The following is a 16,264-nucleotide window of genomic DNA, read 5'->3' as shown; positions in this document are numbered from 1 at the left end:
GTCTTTCTTCCCAAGGCCCCATGCTTCCCAGAATTCTACAGGCCCTGCTCCAGCCCCACTGGTGTCAGGATGCACTGGACTGGGGCACCGAGCCCCAGGAGTCCCATTGTCCTTTGTCAGGACAGCCCAGGTGAGCCCTACACAGTTTACAAGTCACTGGCCCTTCCTCTTCCTTCTATGACCCAATCAATCAGATTGCTAGACAGTTCCAACAAGCCCTGGCATTGCTCATTCCCACCTGTTTGGACTGAAATACATCAGATCCCCAGAGATTTTCCCTTTTCTGGAGGACTGAGAGGGCTTGACAACTGATGAGGGGACCCTCAGTAGCCCTGAGAGCTTCCATCTAGACAAATTCATTATCCCCATAAAGGTTCTTTATTGGTTTATTTTCAGGTAATTTCACCAAAGAATCACTAAATGAAGTGCACAGAAAGGCAGCTGAAAAAAAATCCTGCCATGGTCTGACCTCTACAAACCTTACAGCAAAAGGTTAGAAATAGGAAAATACCAGCCTGAGATCCAACTGCGACAGTCACCAAGAAACACTACCAGCTGTGCAATGACAGTCACTGACAGAACCCCTGGCAGTACAAGAGACACAACAGCAGTACAAGAGATGTGAATGAGAGACATTACAGTGATACAAGGGTAGTCAATGAGAGAAACTTTGGCACTTCAAAGGCACGGAGAGACATGGCAGCCATACAAGGGAACGCATGAGAAAAACTTTGGCAGAATAAATACAGTCACCGAGAGACACAGCAGCAGGACATACAGTGGTACAAGAGCAGTCATGAGAGAAACTCTGGCAGTGCAAAGACAGTCACTAAGAAACACAGCAGCAGTACAAGGGCTTCCAATGAGAGACATTGCACTGGGACAAGGGCGGTCACTGAGAGAAATTCTGGCAGTACAAAGGGCAGTCAGTGAGAGACATTAAAATCATATAAGGGCAGTCACTCAGAGAAACTTTGGCAGTATAGGAACAGAGAATGACAGTCACTAAAAGTCACTATGGCAGTATCAAAGCAGTCACTGAGAGAAGCTTTGGCAGTATAACAAAGGCAGTCACTAAGAGACACAGTAGCGGTACAAGGGCTGTGAATGAGAGGTGTTACAGTGGTACAAAGAGGGCATTCACTGACTGAAACTTTGCCTGTACAAAAAGCAGTCAATGAAAGATACTACAGTAGTATAAGGGCAGTCACTCAGAGAAACTTTGGCAGTACAGGAACAGAGACAGTCACTGAGAATCAGTATGGCAGTATAAAAGCAGTCACTGTCTGAGAGATATAAGGGAAGTCACTGATTTTAGCAGAAATTATACTGGAGGCAGCCAGGGTCACAGAGCGTCAACGTACAAACAGAACAGAGCTGACTTAGTTTCAAGGGGTAACCTCTAAACTTCTCCTCAGGGTTGTGTCCAGATAGAAAATGAGTACTAAATGTATTTTACACTCTCCCTCCCCAAAACAATAATACTTTTACTAAACAAAGTATAACCTTAATCCATGTGTGCTCCTTTCGTTCTCCCTATCCCTCTATGCAGATGTTGTAAAACATCACCCCGCCCCCCACCTACCCACCCTCCCACCCCAGAGCTTGAGGAAGTAACTGAGAAATGCCAGCAACAATGTGGAAAAATGAAGTGAGACATGGTGGAGCTGCTGAAATGTGAGACAGCTTTCACTCTCGCTTCTCTTCTGGAGACTCAGGAGTGGGTTGTCGCCACCTGCTGGTATGTCCCAGTTCTGTGTCCTTTCCTAATTTTCTAATGTTTGTTTTTACTTTTTTTTTTTTTTTTCTAAATAAAGGTTTGGACTCACAGCCTGGTAAAATTAAGGATAACGTTTCTTGAATTATGGGAAGGAGGACCATCCTTCTATGGATTATTCGACTGCAGCCTCCTGTGACCATTACTGATATGAACCTTGTCAGAAGACGCAGCCAGTCTGAGGTCTTGCCTTGTATACACTTATTTTTTCTTGGGTCAGGGCAAGATCACTAGAACATGAAGCAGGTACAGATTACTCCATAAATGAATCCCTTCATGGGGGTCCTTCATGGTGACAAGGTCCTCAGCTGCCTCCCTAATCCTTTATCTTTTGAACAATGGCTACAATTTGAGTATGAAAACCTTGAGCACCCAGTCATGCTGTGTAGCAGCACCAGAAACTGTGAGTCCAATCAGACCTGCCTGCTCAGTGGGACAGTGACAATACACTGGAAAACGTCAGTAAGATGATTTAAGGCCTTGCAGACTGCTAGAGAGTTCCTGATTTCTGCAGGAGCACCATGGGAAGTTCCATTCTTTCTATGGAGCTTCCCTTAGGTTCACTGAAAGCTGAGACTCTCTAGCAGCCTAAGATATTCCATAGATTTCTCTGGGCATTGCCCATATGAATTCATTTTTTTCCACCACTGCCCAGTATTCCTCTGTCTCCTCCTCTATCTCCAGCTCTTGCTGCCTACTCTCTAGGCTGCTGGACAGAAAGGAAGAGCACAATTAAGGCAAATGCTTTGGTTTCAGGATTAACTTAAGTTACTAGATTTAAAAGGCAGTCTATTCATTATAGTTTGGCAGCTGTTTTCTTGCTATTCATAGTCTCTTTCTTTCACATTAAGGCGTTGCTGAGGTCCATCTTGGGATTTTCATGTTACACAATCCAAGACTATCTGCCTTAAGCTCTGATTCTCGTTTTTGTGTTCTTGTTGGATTGTGGCTGGGGTTCCATGGCCTCCCCTTAGGTCAGTCCTTTGCTGCTGCCCCCCCCCCCCCCCAGCTGTCAGTGCCTCAGACGGGATGCACAAACTGATAGACCAGGCGCTGGGAGATGTCCGGTTTCCGGATGATCCCCTTCTTGTAGTACTGCCGAATGGAGCGGCTCAGCTTGTCGTAGTTCATGGCTGGGCGGTTCTTCCGGATGCCCCACAGACGAGCCACCTGAGCAGAATCCTCAATCTTGAAGATACCTGGGAGAGAAGTTGTGGAGAGAGAGATCAGGGGAGGTCTTGGGCAAAAAAAGATTATAGTACAACTTGCCAGTGAGATGTCAACAAGAGAAGAAAATGTTATCACCTGTCGAGGTCACAAATCAAAATAGTCTTCACTTATACTACACTCAGGAAGAATACCTGCCATAACACTGTGGCAGCGCCTATTACAACATTTCTGCGTATGAAATTCTACATAATATCAACTTCATGGCTTCTGGAGCTTTATCATATCCTGTCTGGGTCTTATTCTTAAGTCTCCTTTATTTTTTTTAAATAATTTTCTTTCATGCTAATAGTATTAATTCTGAGGGAAAGAAAAAGGAAAAACTTTTTTTTCAGATTTTATTACAACCATATTGACTGTTTCTTAAATTCTACTTCCACAAGTTCCCTTGTCATCTATCTGGTTGTGTGCATGCTTTAGATGTATCAGTGGCATCTCTTGCACCATGAACCCTAGCCGGTTGGATGGCTATTGTAGTTCAGCGTTTTTGCATTATTAAGGATTCAACGGACTGGATACTGACATTTCTCTTTTGTTAGATGTTTAGCCACAACATTAGAGATTTACCAGACCCCTGAAGCAGGCTTTTGTGCCAAAACACGGCCATGTTGGGTCATTTTTCAGCTTGATTTACAATAAAGACTCCTTGATATCCTCCCTGGATTCAAGAAAAATATCAGGAAGTATTTTTTCACGGAGAGAGTGGTGGATGCTTGGAATGCCCTCCCACGGGAGGTGGTGGAGAGGAAAACGGTAACGGAATTCAAACATGCGTGGGATAAACATAAAGGAATCCTGTTCCGAGGGAATGGATCTTCAGAAGCTTAGCTGAGATTGGGTGGCAGAGCCGGTGGTGGGAGGCAGGACTGGTGGTTGGGAGGCGGGGATTGTGCCAGGCAGACTTATATGGTCTGTGCCAGAGCCGGTGGTTGGGAGGCAGGGATAGTGCTGGGCAAACTTATACGGTCTGTGCCCTGAAAATGACAGATACAAATCAAGGTAAGGTGCAGAAGGAATGGATCCTCAGGAGCCTAGCCAAAATTGGGTGGCGGAGCAGGTGGGGGGAAGAGGGGTTGGTGGTTGGGAGGCGAGGATAGTGGAGAGCAGACTTATACGGTCTGTGCCAAAGCCGGTGATGGGAGGTGGGACTGGTGGTTGGGAGGCGGGAAGTACTGCTGCGCAGACTTGTACGGTCTGTGCCCTGAATAAGGCAGGTACAAATCAAGGTAAGGTTTACACATATGTTGTCTTGTTGGGCAGACTGGATGGACCGTGCAGGTCTTTTTCTGCCGTCATCTACTATGTTACTTCACTTTTTTTATTTCATCACTCACAGTTACGTGAGGTTTGCTTCTCCTTTGTCTTCGTCAGTGGAAATCCTTCCACAAAATCCCTTGTGAGTAGTCCCTGTTGTGTAAGTACTTTAGAAGTATCAGTGGAACTCTGAGCACAGCACTTGCCTGATTTACTGAATAACAGGAGAGGGTAAAGCAGAAAGAACTTTCAAAACTTCTTCAAGAGCAAATGCAAGATCAGAACAAAAACTGGGGTTAATTTAAACATTACAGTATTTAATTTAATTACTGGAAAGGAATTGTCAGTGCCATGGGTACAACTTGTCCAATAGTCTGTACTGAGTTCTGAAGGCTCTCTGATGTTTGTATAAACAGTTGCCAGGTATAGGTGGTTGAGAAGCTGCTTCCTTCTGACTAAAACTTGCATATTCTTTCCCCTCTCAAGATAATTCACTTCTTCCAATGCTGTTGAACAGGAAATGGAGCTGACCCCTTTGTTCTAGGAAGTGAGGTTTACAATTCCAGATGGCTATTTTCAAGAGGATTTCCAAAAAAATATTTATTCAATCTTATGAGCACCGTAGAGAAACATTCACACATATATTTTACTTTTTGAGGATTGTTTAATTCCATCAATAGATATCTGTGGCTAGAACAATTCAGATTGTTGTGACTCTTGATGCAGGTTGGTGCGCCGAAACATGGCACCATGTTGAGTCCTTCTTTTGAACTTTCACTGTTTTGGGGAATTGATTTTATACAGACTTACCAATTTACTTTTCATCATAATAAAGATTTTGCTTGTCATTCCTTGACTCCTAGGTTCCTTTTCATTTATTTATTTTATTTATTCTTTATCAGTCCTCCCCTACTTCTTTTTCATTTGTAGTTTTTCTCCCTTTTGGTATTTTGCTATATATATATATGGAACTCGTCTTACTCAAAAGAGTTGTTGGTGTCCGATGAGTCTCCTAGATCATTATGCTTGCCACAACATCTTTTTCAATTGCCAAGTAAAATTAGACTACTGTGTACCTTGAATTGTGTTTTGGGATATACGGGGTCCTAAATTATGGAATGAGATTCCCATGAATTTTATAGACTGCTGCTCTGCTATCATTCTTTAAAAAAAAATATTTAAAAGCTTGGATTTTTCAGAGTTGTTTTAACTGATGAATTGTATGTTCTTTTACTTATTTTAGTTTTATTTATTTATTGAGATTTATTAACTGCCTTTATGAAGAGATTCACCCAAGGCAGTATTCGGCAAGTACAGATTAACATAAAACTTATAATTTTGTTAACAGCATAACAATAGTAAAATAACCAAGAATAAACATAAATAAATGAGGTAAATTTGAAAACAATACATTGAAACCTAATAATAGAAGTACCATGAAACAGTATAAAAAATATACACATTTAACAGCACTGGAATTTGAATACCAGAGATATAATACAATATTAGCATAATACTAATGATAATCTTTTATAAAAGATATTGTAAGAATAGGCACATGTTCATCCATGGAGGAGTGGCTTAGTGGTTAGGGTGGTGGACTTTGGTCCTGAGGAACTGAGTTTGATTCCCACTTCAGGCACAGGCAGCTCCTTGTGACTCTGGGCAAGTCACTTAACCCTCCATTGCCCCATGTAAGCCGCATTGAGCCTGCCATGAGTGGGAAAGCGCAGGGTACAAATGTAACAAAAATAAAATAGATACTATTGGAGATTCTACATGGAATGTTGCTACTATTGGAGATTCTACATGGAATGTTGCTATTCCACTAGCAACATTCCATGTAGAAGGCTGCGCAGGCTTCTGTTTCTGTGAGTCTGACATCCTGCACGTATGTGCAGGACGTCAGACTCACAGAAGCAGAAGCTTGCGCAGCCACATTGGTGACCTGCAAGGGCCGACTTCTACATGGAATGTTGCTAGTGGAATAGCAACATTCCATGCAGAATCTCAGATAGTAGCAACAGTGGAGGAGTGGCCTAGTGGTTAGGGTGGTGGACTTTGGTCCTGGAGAACTGAAGAACTGAGTTCGATTCCCACTTCAGGCACAGGCAGCTCCTTGTGACTCTGGGCAAGTCACTTAACCCTCCATTGCCCCATGTAAGCCACATTGAGCCTGCCATGAGTGGGAAAGCACAGGGTACAAATGTAACAAAAATTATTGTACGTTTTTATATATTTATGTTGTGTTAGTTTTTGTACTTACGGATGTTGTGTACTTTTATCTTGCTGTTACTCACCTCAAGCTTTTTGCTGAGGCGTCTCCTCAAATAAAATAAAGTTTCGATTTCATTTATTATTTACACTATATTCTGTTTTCTACTACTTAATTTTCATCATTTATTGTACATTTATGTGGTTTATTATATCCTGCATTTTATTTCTATTTTATTGACTGATTCTCTGTATCTTGCCATTGATCAAAAGACTCTTTATGTTCTTAAACTTTGAGAAAAACCCTTTATAGGAAGAGAAAAGTCGAGCTCAACCACTCAACACCACTAATTTCTGCTATTCATCACTAGTAGTGGTGCACAGAATTCTTTTCATTGTTGTCATCCCTCGACCCATATATGAAGCTATAAAACTTTGAACTTGTGTAAATACAGTCCAGCCATAAAACTTTATTTGATTTATCTTAGGTGTTTTCTTCTGATGAAATTCCTTCTAGTAAAGACTTAAAATTCCAAACCTTTTGAAACTCCTCCTTGACCTGAATTTCACACAGGAGTAAAACTCACTGTCTCCTCATTTACTAGTATATGCTATACTCCGACCTGGCCATTAATTTTACCCCTGTCAGGGGCTTCACTGGGGAGAATACTAAAAATATTAATGAGGATAACAAGCAATCTAATCAGGGAAAACTACTTCTCAGATTAAAACTTGAACTATTGAATTATGGTTTTAAGTGGAAGTAATATAAGATGTTTTGAATAAAATACATTCATTGATGGATTCATCTGTTATCGTCTTGAATTTGTTTTAGTATTCTCCCTGATGAAGCTTCTTGTTAAGTGCCATTGAGTTAGTGTTGATTCATGACCGTGCGGATAGTTGCATTGAGCTGTGTTCTGTCTTCAGTCAGGTGGCTAATCGTTGATAGAGTAGTATCCATAGCTGTTGTTATTGTATCAATCCATTGCATTGCTGGTCTTCCTCTTTTCTGTTGACCTTCAACCTTGTCAAGCATGTTATCGTTCTCTAATGATCTTTCTCTTCACATGATGGGCTAGTTAGGGTAAATGGTGCTCAAAATTCAGTGCCAAAAAAAAAACCAAATTGGCACTGAACGGTATTCTATAAAGGGCATTCTGGGATGGGCACACTTCATAGAATGGTACATAGTGCTGGGATCCCATGATCAACTTTGGGAGCGAGGATTTACACCAATTCAAACCAGGTGTAAATCCCAGTGCACAAGTTTGGCGCAGATCCACACTATCTAACACTGAGTGCATCTTAAGGGAATGCCCCTGACCCACTTGTCCCTCCCATCATCATGCCCCATTTGCAGATTCACATGGAAACAGGCCCTATTCTATAAATGGGTGCGTAAGTGTATTTTTGTGCAGATCTGCCATTTCTGCCCCGTTTGGTACCTTGCCTCCATTAGAATGCATTTCCATGAAGTAGAGCCTAACATTAGGCGCCAAATATAGAATTCCCCCAGATGTGTCCAAAGTATGAAAGTTGAAATGTTGTCATTTGAGCTTCCAAGGAAAGCTTAGGTTTGATCTTCTCCAATACCCATTGATCAGTCCATGTGTTATGGTATAAGCCAATCATCAGAATTAAATGTGTAGCATGATGTTGTGTTGGATCAGATACATATATATACACCAATATATTTGTGCAGCTTTTAAAAAATATATATATTTGACACTGCAGCAGAACTGGCTTTCATTCCAAAAGCCCTCTTCCCTCTCCCTTTGGGGAACATTTAAAAGACATTTAAAAGACAAAAGGTACTGCTGCAGTTGCAGGGACCTCACCTTGCCTTTTCTCATTCCTTAAACAAAAGACTTAAGACTGCTTTAAAGTTTTAAATTGACTCTATTCCTCTGATCAACACAACAAAGATTGGACGTAACCAGAGGAGGCAAGGAGACAGGCAGGGAAAGGTGTGAAATCCAACTTAAAGACAAAAGGACACCTGCTGGCTGCCCCAGACAAATCTTATCTATCACAGAGAATCAAGCAGGAAGCCCTGTACATCAAAAGACCATTTGTCAGCAAAATCCAGACAGCAAGTCTCGTGATGTCATAAGACATGAGACCAAGACTCAGGGGTCGTGTGCAAACATGAGACCAGGACTCAGGGGTCGTGTGCAAAAAACCAGGAAGCCAGCAACCAGATGCACATTACAGACTGCTCTACCTCACCTCTTGGCACCCATCAATGATACCCAAAATGCCAGCAGGCACTGCCCCTGCAATGCTAATAATCCACTTATTTTCTATGTTATTAAAAGACCCATTTAACATCTGCTACTGGCATGACATTGTTTCCTGGGGTTCCATTTCTTGAGTGTTTCATTTCTAAAATTACTCTGAGTTGAATGTTTACTTCTTGCACCACAGTAACTGGAAGCAGTTAATTAATTTGCTTTATGAGGTATTTGTGACATGAGCTGGGAACTGTAACTGATATTTTTTGGAAAGGCTGTTGTGGCACTGTCCGCTCCTGTCTTTACACTTGTGCCTTCAGTGCTTTGGAATCCAGCCTGGCAAGAATGAATCCTCTATCCAAGTCCAAGCCCCCGGGCAGAGGCTTAACTGCTTCCTGATGAGCTGCTCCTCTGTTTGCATTTTCAAATAAATGTAACAAACATTTCCATTCTTACCACAATGAGGCATTCCCCAGACTGAGGTGCCTTCAAAGGAAAAGAGAATTACAGAGAGAGCATAGAGGCCTATGGCAGGAGGACTCTGGAGATTAGGAGGTCCTTTTACAAAGGCGCTCTGAAAAATGGCTTGCGGTAGGGTAGGTGCGGGTTTTTCAGCGCGCCTGCAAAAAATGCCTCTTTTTTTTGCTGAAAATGGACATGCTGCAAAATCAAAATTGCTGCTCGTACATTTTGGGTCTGAGACCTTACCACCAGCTATAGACCTAGCGGTAAAGAATTTGGGCGGTAATGACCTACGTTGAAATTACTGCAAGGGCCGCACGGTAACCGGGCAGTAACTCCAATCTGGCGCACGTTCAACGCTCCTAGGCACCTACGCGGCTTAGTAAAAGGGGCCCTTGATGCAATGGAAGAGTCTCTCTATTATGGTGGAAGAAGCACTGGAGTCAGAATAAAGAAGGCCTCCTCCCAGTGAAGGACAAAAGGAACCTTGGTGGGGATGGGGGGGGAAGGAGGTTTGCGTGGGACAGAGTGAAGCGCCAGATGGAAGACGGACATCTTTCCTGGTCTGGGGCAGACAGCTCTGGAGGATCTCAGAGTGGGACAGTCTCTCTACATAAGAAATCTTGAGTTATGAGCCTGGGGTATCAGTATCTCTGGGTAGGGCTGCAGAGAGACTGAACTACCGCCCATCCAAGATCATTGCTGCTGCCGCTCCCCCCAGGATCACTGCCGCTGCTGCCCCTCCCAGGATCGCTGCCACCCCCCCCCCCCCCCCGCCGCAACTCCAAATACCTTGGCTGGCGGGGATCCCGAGGCCCTGCCAGCAAAGCAAGTCTTCCTCCAGCACTGCTGTTCACTCCGCCGCATTGTCTGTGGAGTGCTTCTCTCATGTCGCGCATGCTCGGTTTCAAAACAGAGCATGCGCAGCCTGAGGGCAAAAGTAGCCGCTTGGCAGGCAATGCGGCATAGTGAAGAGCAGTGCTGAAGGAAGACCTCTTTTGCTGGCGGGGCCTGGGGGGTCAGAAACAGAACGAAGCCTTGCGCCGGAAGAAGAGGACCTCGGCTGGCGGGGGTTGGGGTCCCCCGCCAGCAAAGGTAGGCGGCGGGAGGGGGGGTCGGCAATGGCAGGGGGGGGTCAGTGATGCCAGGGGGGGCTAAAATGTGCCCCCTTCCCTCGGGCTCTGGACCCCCCTCCCGCCGAAGTCTGGCTACGCCCCTGGTTGAAAGGATGCCTGGAAATGTGCACTTAACTAATCTGAATAAAGCCCAGATACCTAGAAATGTACATAGGAGGAAGGGGGGGGGGGGGCGAGGGGGGATTTGTCTTTGATAGCGGCAGACCTGTAACCTATATTAGCTGTATTCTTGATAATTATCAATAACGTTCTTTGGAAAATCATCAGCAAAAAAAAAAGAAATGTACATAGGAAGATGGTAGAGACTGTGGCAACACCTTTGGTTGTGTCAGATTCTTTCTCTATTGAGAGTTTAGCTTCACTGTCCAGATCTGCTCTCTAGCTATTAAGTAACAATAATACTTGTTCCTTAGCCTCCATTCCACCGTATCCCCTCAAGCCATTCCTGGAGTATATTCTAGCCAGTCTGGTTTTTGGCCTATCCACAACACATATGCCTCAGATAGGCCTACATGCAATGGACAAAAAAATAATTACAAATCTATCCCATGCATATCGATCGTAGTGGATAGCCTGAAAACCAGACTGGCTGGGGAACTTCAGGATCGGCTTCAGAAGTACTGCTCCGGAGACAATCAAATCCCCCTGCAAACCCTCTTTTTCTACCAATGGGTTCCTTTTACAAAGCCCATTCAACCCAATGGGCTGCATCGCATTTGCTACAGCAGAATTGCTAGCGTGACTTTGTAAAAGGAGCCCGTTTTATTTTTAAACAACAGTACACAACATTCAATGCCTACTCCATTTTTACAGTAACCGAATTATCTCAGTATCAACAAAACTATATATTTTCCCTGTGAGAGTACATATTAGACCTTTATCAAATTATTCTGCAAACATTCTTTTCTATTTTTCAATTTCTCCCCTCATCCTCATTTTGTAATATAGCACACTAGTAAGAAATGCCCGTTTCTGGCAAAAATGAAACGGGCGCTAGCAGGGTAATCCCCCCCCCCCCCGTCCTCCCTCCCTCCCGAGTTGCAGACACCCCCTCCGTGCCTCCGTTCCGAGTTGCACACCTCTCCTCTTTGTCCCTTCGTCCCTCAGTGACGTGGTTGCGAGGGCTGCCCCGCCCTCAACATCATCGCGTTTTGACGCGAGGGCGGAGCTACAGTGACTGGAGCCTGCAGGCCAAACCGGATATCTCGGGCACCTCAAGTTTCCGGCTTGAGGCTTCAAAGTGCCTTTTATATATATAGATTGTTTCCTCCTTCTCTTCTCTTCCCACCCCTTCCCCCATCCTACCAAAACTCTTATCAACAACAGGTATATTTCACCATGGCTGACAATCAAAGTCTTATCCCATCACTCCCCCTCCCCCAGACCTACCAGTATGTACATTTCCTAATGGAAGCCCCAAGGACTTCTGTCAGTTTGTAAGGTCCCTTATTGGTCCAGATATGAACGGACTGTGACTTTTATTTATTTATTTGCAACATTTGTATCCCACATTTTCCCACACACAAGCAGGCTCAATGTGGCTTACAAGACAATAAGAAATAGGGTCAGGTAAGGAAGGGATACATGTGTAAAATAAGGTACAAAATAAGAAGGCTTGAAATTGTCCTTTGAGGCAATATAACGTAGGGTCTATTGTCTAGCACCAGTAGGGTAGGCCTTACAAAACAGAAAGGTCTTTAAAGATCGCCGAAAGTCTTGATGATCATGCAGCGTTTTCACACAGTTCGGTAATGCATTCCACATCTGCGTTCCCAAGTAGGAGAAATTAGACGCGTAGGCGGTTTTGTATTTAAGACCAGTGCAACTGGGATAATGAAGATTCATATAATTACGAGACGATCTGATTCTAGTAGGTTTTATGCCCTTTTCTAGGGTAACTGACTTCCTCCCCCCTTTCACTTTGAATGTCAGTATTACCGCACCGGCAGCCGCTAGCGCATCTTTATAAGAGGGGGTTTAGAGCAGTTAAGGTGTCTTTTACAAAGGTGCACTAGTGCTAAAACTTAATGTATGCTAAATGCTAAGGGGCTCTTTTAAAAAGGCATGCTATCATTTTTAGCATACGCTAAACGCTAAGACACCCTAAAAATTAGCCTACGCTGAACGCTGAGATGTCCATTATATTCCTATGGGTGTCTTAGTGTTGAGCGCACACTAATTTTTATCACGTGCTAAAAACACTAGCGAGCCTTTGTAAAAGACCTCCTTTGCGACCAAGTTCAAAAACAATTAAATTCTTAGAAAAAGATTCTTAGTGACAGTAGCACAGGCCCTAAAAACATCCTTTTACCTTTCTCTTTATTAAGCCAGCGAATGAAGCGTCCATAGCTATGAGGCTTTAGTAAAAGTTCCTTTAGGAACTGCCACAGATGAATTGGCTGCCCAGAGCAGGACGAATCGGCTTCACTGTCCGTCCAGTTCTCATCATTTCCTGAAAGAGAAGGAAACCAAACAGTCAGTCAGGAAAGGACTATGGAAGATTTCAGCAGAATCTTCTTTCTGACTTCCTCAATAAGTTCCACGTTCGCACTTCAGATAAAAAACTACTAAAATAATGCAAGGCCTACAAGCAAAACCCTATAGAGAAGCACTTTAGATTTGGAACTCAAAATGAACTTGCTGGGAATCTATCTAAGGAATACATCAAGTTATACTTACATCTCAAACATCAATGAGCCAATTTTTGTTCAGACAACAGCCTCACTAATTTTGGTAGCTGTGCGAATTCTTACAAAACTTGGTATATGGGACTTGTCAAGAGACAAAGAAGACGAGCACAAGGTCTGGAAATTACACCCAGAGGTGGTGGAGATCAATACTGGTGTGGAATTTAAATATGCTTGGGACAGATAAAGAGGGCAGTGGTAGGAATACATTTGAGAGCCTGGGTATTTATGGCAAGAGGGTGAAGCTCAACTTTGTTCTTTAACAAAACGTTAAGGAACTAGAGAAGATGATAACGGAGTAGATTGGAAGGATCTATTCTGTTACTACATATATTGTTAGCAGAGATGGGTAATAACAAAGTACTTTGTTACAGTACTTAAGGACAATTGGCAGTACTTTTACTTGTAACGAGTTACTTTTCTTTTTGCAATACGTTTTACTCGTAACGAGTTACATTTAAGCTGTACTTTCGTACTTAGTAACAAAGTACAAATTTGGAAAGTAATTTTAAAATAAAAGTATTTTCCATCCCTCTGCTTCTCCTCCTCTACAGGCTTTCCAAATGGTGTCAGACATGGCTTGCAGCTGATTGGGCCCAAACTTCCAGTCCCAAAAACAACTGAGCTGGGACCAGAAGTCCAGACCCAATCAGATGCAAGCCAGGGTCTGACATCGCCTGGAAACTCTAGTCCCCGCCCTCTACACCTTCCCAGAACTACTGTTGATTGGCTATTAATTTGTTGTTGTCAGGCTCAGCTGCCTCCCAGCCTGAACCGCACCTTCACTGCGTGCAGGGCCTGCTCCCTCTTCCCTCCCGTCCACCATGGCCCTGCAGCACAGTCTTGCTCCCTCCCGTTGCACCTCTGCTGGGCTTGCGCTAATAAACTACCATGGGAGACGCACAGGGCCTGGCTCTCTACAGCGCTGCTAGTGCTTTCTGCACCAAGCCCACCTCCTTTGATATAAACTTCCAGGACTGGTGTACTACTGGATAAAGAAAAATCCTCTGATGAACTTTTGACTTGCGTGTTGCCATACTCTAGAACTGGTCAGTTATTGATATAGAGTATGCATACCCACTGGCATGTGATGCAACTCTACCCAATTTTTGCAAAGTTCCCCACCATAGCTTATCAACCGGGAAAGACTGTGGGGGAAATATTTAATTTAACTTAAAATTTAAGTGTCCTGAATTTGTTAGTCTACTAGTTGTGGTCACTGTCGATGGTGCCAACACACGATTCTGGGGGGGGGAGGGAGGGGGGAGGGGAGTAATGGATAGATCCTCACACTCAATATCAAATAGTGTCAAAAACTAACACATCCTATGTGAGTCGTAATGTTATTTATGTTATTACCTGCCCCTGTGATTTAGCGTATATGTGTCGGAGTAGTAGTCGGCCTATTTTAACTGAACATAAATCTAGAATACTGACACAAAACTTACAAGCACCATTGGTCCAGCATTGGATATCAGAGGGTCATGCTGTTTCCGACACGCGGTGGACAGTGGTAGATCAGGTTCAAGAAGGGTAGGAGGGTGGTTCAGTGGAAAAACTGTTAAACTTCAAGGAGCAGTGGTGGATTTTTCAATTGGGATCTGTTGCACCCATAGAGCTTAATTTAGATGTCAAATGGATGACATTAGTATAGTCTGGCTTTGGAGGGGGGGGGGGGGTGGAGTACAGGAAGTGACGGCATTGTGAGGGAGATTTAAATTTAGATTGGAAGTTTGTGAGCGCCATCTTGACTGGGAAGAGTGTGATGTGATACCAGTAAGCTGACGCTTACAAGTTTTGAGGTAAAAAGTTTGTTATTATAATTTAAGTATAAGGTAGGAGGGGTGTTATAAATTTTAACAGCTCTTCTTCTGGTAGGGGGAGATCCTTGAGACAGCTGGGGTGAAACATGCATGTCAGATAGTTGCCCCCATCCGACAGCATCAAAAACCACTCAAAGATGAGTACGATTTAAATTACTTGAATGAAGTCTGTTATGTGATAAAGTTTGGGATGCAGTAAAGTCACATTAATGAACGTATAGAAAAGCTGAAAATAAATTTAAAAATATTGCCTGATCAGTAAAGAGGTGGGTGCTATAAATTCTTGTGGGTGAAATAATAATATCCACAAGTTTCATTGCTGAGATTGGCAGTACAATATTTAAGTCACTGTGGTGAGTTAGTTATGGCTTCATATTGACATTGACTATATAAATTTGCCTTATTTGTATTTTCATATTTATACATATCAAATATTCATACATAAAATAGTCATACATATCACTGCTCTACCCTAACTCCTCCCCTCCAGGAATGTCTACTGTACATGTATACATGTGTGCGTTCAGCTGTATGATTTCAGAGTGTTTTTCGAAAATGGTCTCCAGCATGTCAAAAACATACATGCAGCCACCTCTGGAACTGCATTTAAGAACTTCAAAAGGAAAAGCCACTGCTTAGCCCTGGAGGTAAGCTGCAGGGAATCTTGCCACTTTTTGGAATCCTGCCAGGTACTTGTGGCCTGGATTGGCCACTGTTGGAAACAGGATGCTGGGCTAGATGGACTTTTGAGTTGACCCAGTATGACAGTTCTTACGATGATCTTTATCTGCCGTCATCTACTATGTTATTATGATGAGACTCACGATGATAATTACTACTTATCCCGTTGCAGAAGGGTAAACAAGGCACAGTGAAAGTGAACAGCACAGAAATATAGACCATGACATGAGATAACAACCTCCAAGCCCAGCTCATTTGCCCATCGCACTATCCTATTGCAGTTTCTCTGATCTCTCTAGTTTACTTTCATTGACCCTCAACAAAAGCCAAAAACAAACACAGAGTTAGCAGAAATGGAGCTGTTATCATCATAATCCTTATAGAAGCTTTTGGTGCAGTTCAGGTGCCATAAATGTCCTGCAAACCAATCTATCCAAAGGTGGCATGTATGTTTCTGGGGCAAAACCAGAACTGGATCGGCCCTGTCCTTTATGACATGGAGTTACACGGTGTTGTCCCATTGCACGGTCTGGAGATCCCAGTTCTGCTTTCTTTGAGAAAGCAGAGTCACATTTCCATGGCAGGAATGGAGGAGATCAGATGGTTCTTTTTGACATGGAGCTATCAGAGCGCAGTAATGCAGGGGTTTTCTTAATTTGCGGTACCTGCACCCCAAGAGAGGTGCAGAGAAGGGTCTTGAAATCTGAGGCAATTTATTGAAACTCTCTAGACAGAGTGAAGACAGTTATTAGGACAGTTATTGGTA

General features: G+C 43.2%; 1 protein-coding gene across 1 annotated transcript in view; it reads right to left on the bottom strand.

The window, feature by feature from the left end:
* Positions 1-1,607: 1,607 nt before the first annotated feature.
* The window catches only part of SPDEF (SAM pointed domain containing ETS transcription factor), a 76,763-nt gene continuing 62,106 nt past the window's right edge, over positions 1,608-16,264 (bottom strand). The window contains exons 5-6 of the mRNA XM_030220914.1: positions 12,619-12,759; positions 1,608-2,976 (exon numbers count right to left, since the gene is read on the bottom strand). Coding sequence (XP_030076774.1) covers positions 2,798-2,976; positions 12,619-12,759 — 320 coding nt within the window. The 3' untranslated portion in view covers positions 1,608-2,797. The remainder of the gene's footprint in view (positions 2,977-12,618; positions 12,760-16,264) is intronic.

This window comes from Microcaecilia unicolor, chromosome 12, assembly GCF_901765095.1.
Source record: "Microcaecilia unicolor chromosome 12, aMicUni1.1, whole genome shotgun sequence".
Taxonomy (NCBI): domain Eukaryota; kingdom Metazoa; phylum Chordata; class Amphibia; order Gymnophiona; family Siphonopidae; genus Microcaecilia; species Microcaecilia unicolor.
Note: the sequence above shows the minus strand (reverse complement) of the source record. Positions and strands in the feature narration are given on the sequence as shown.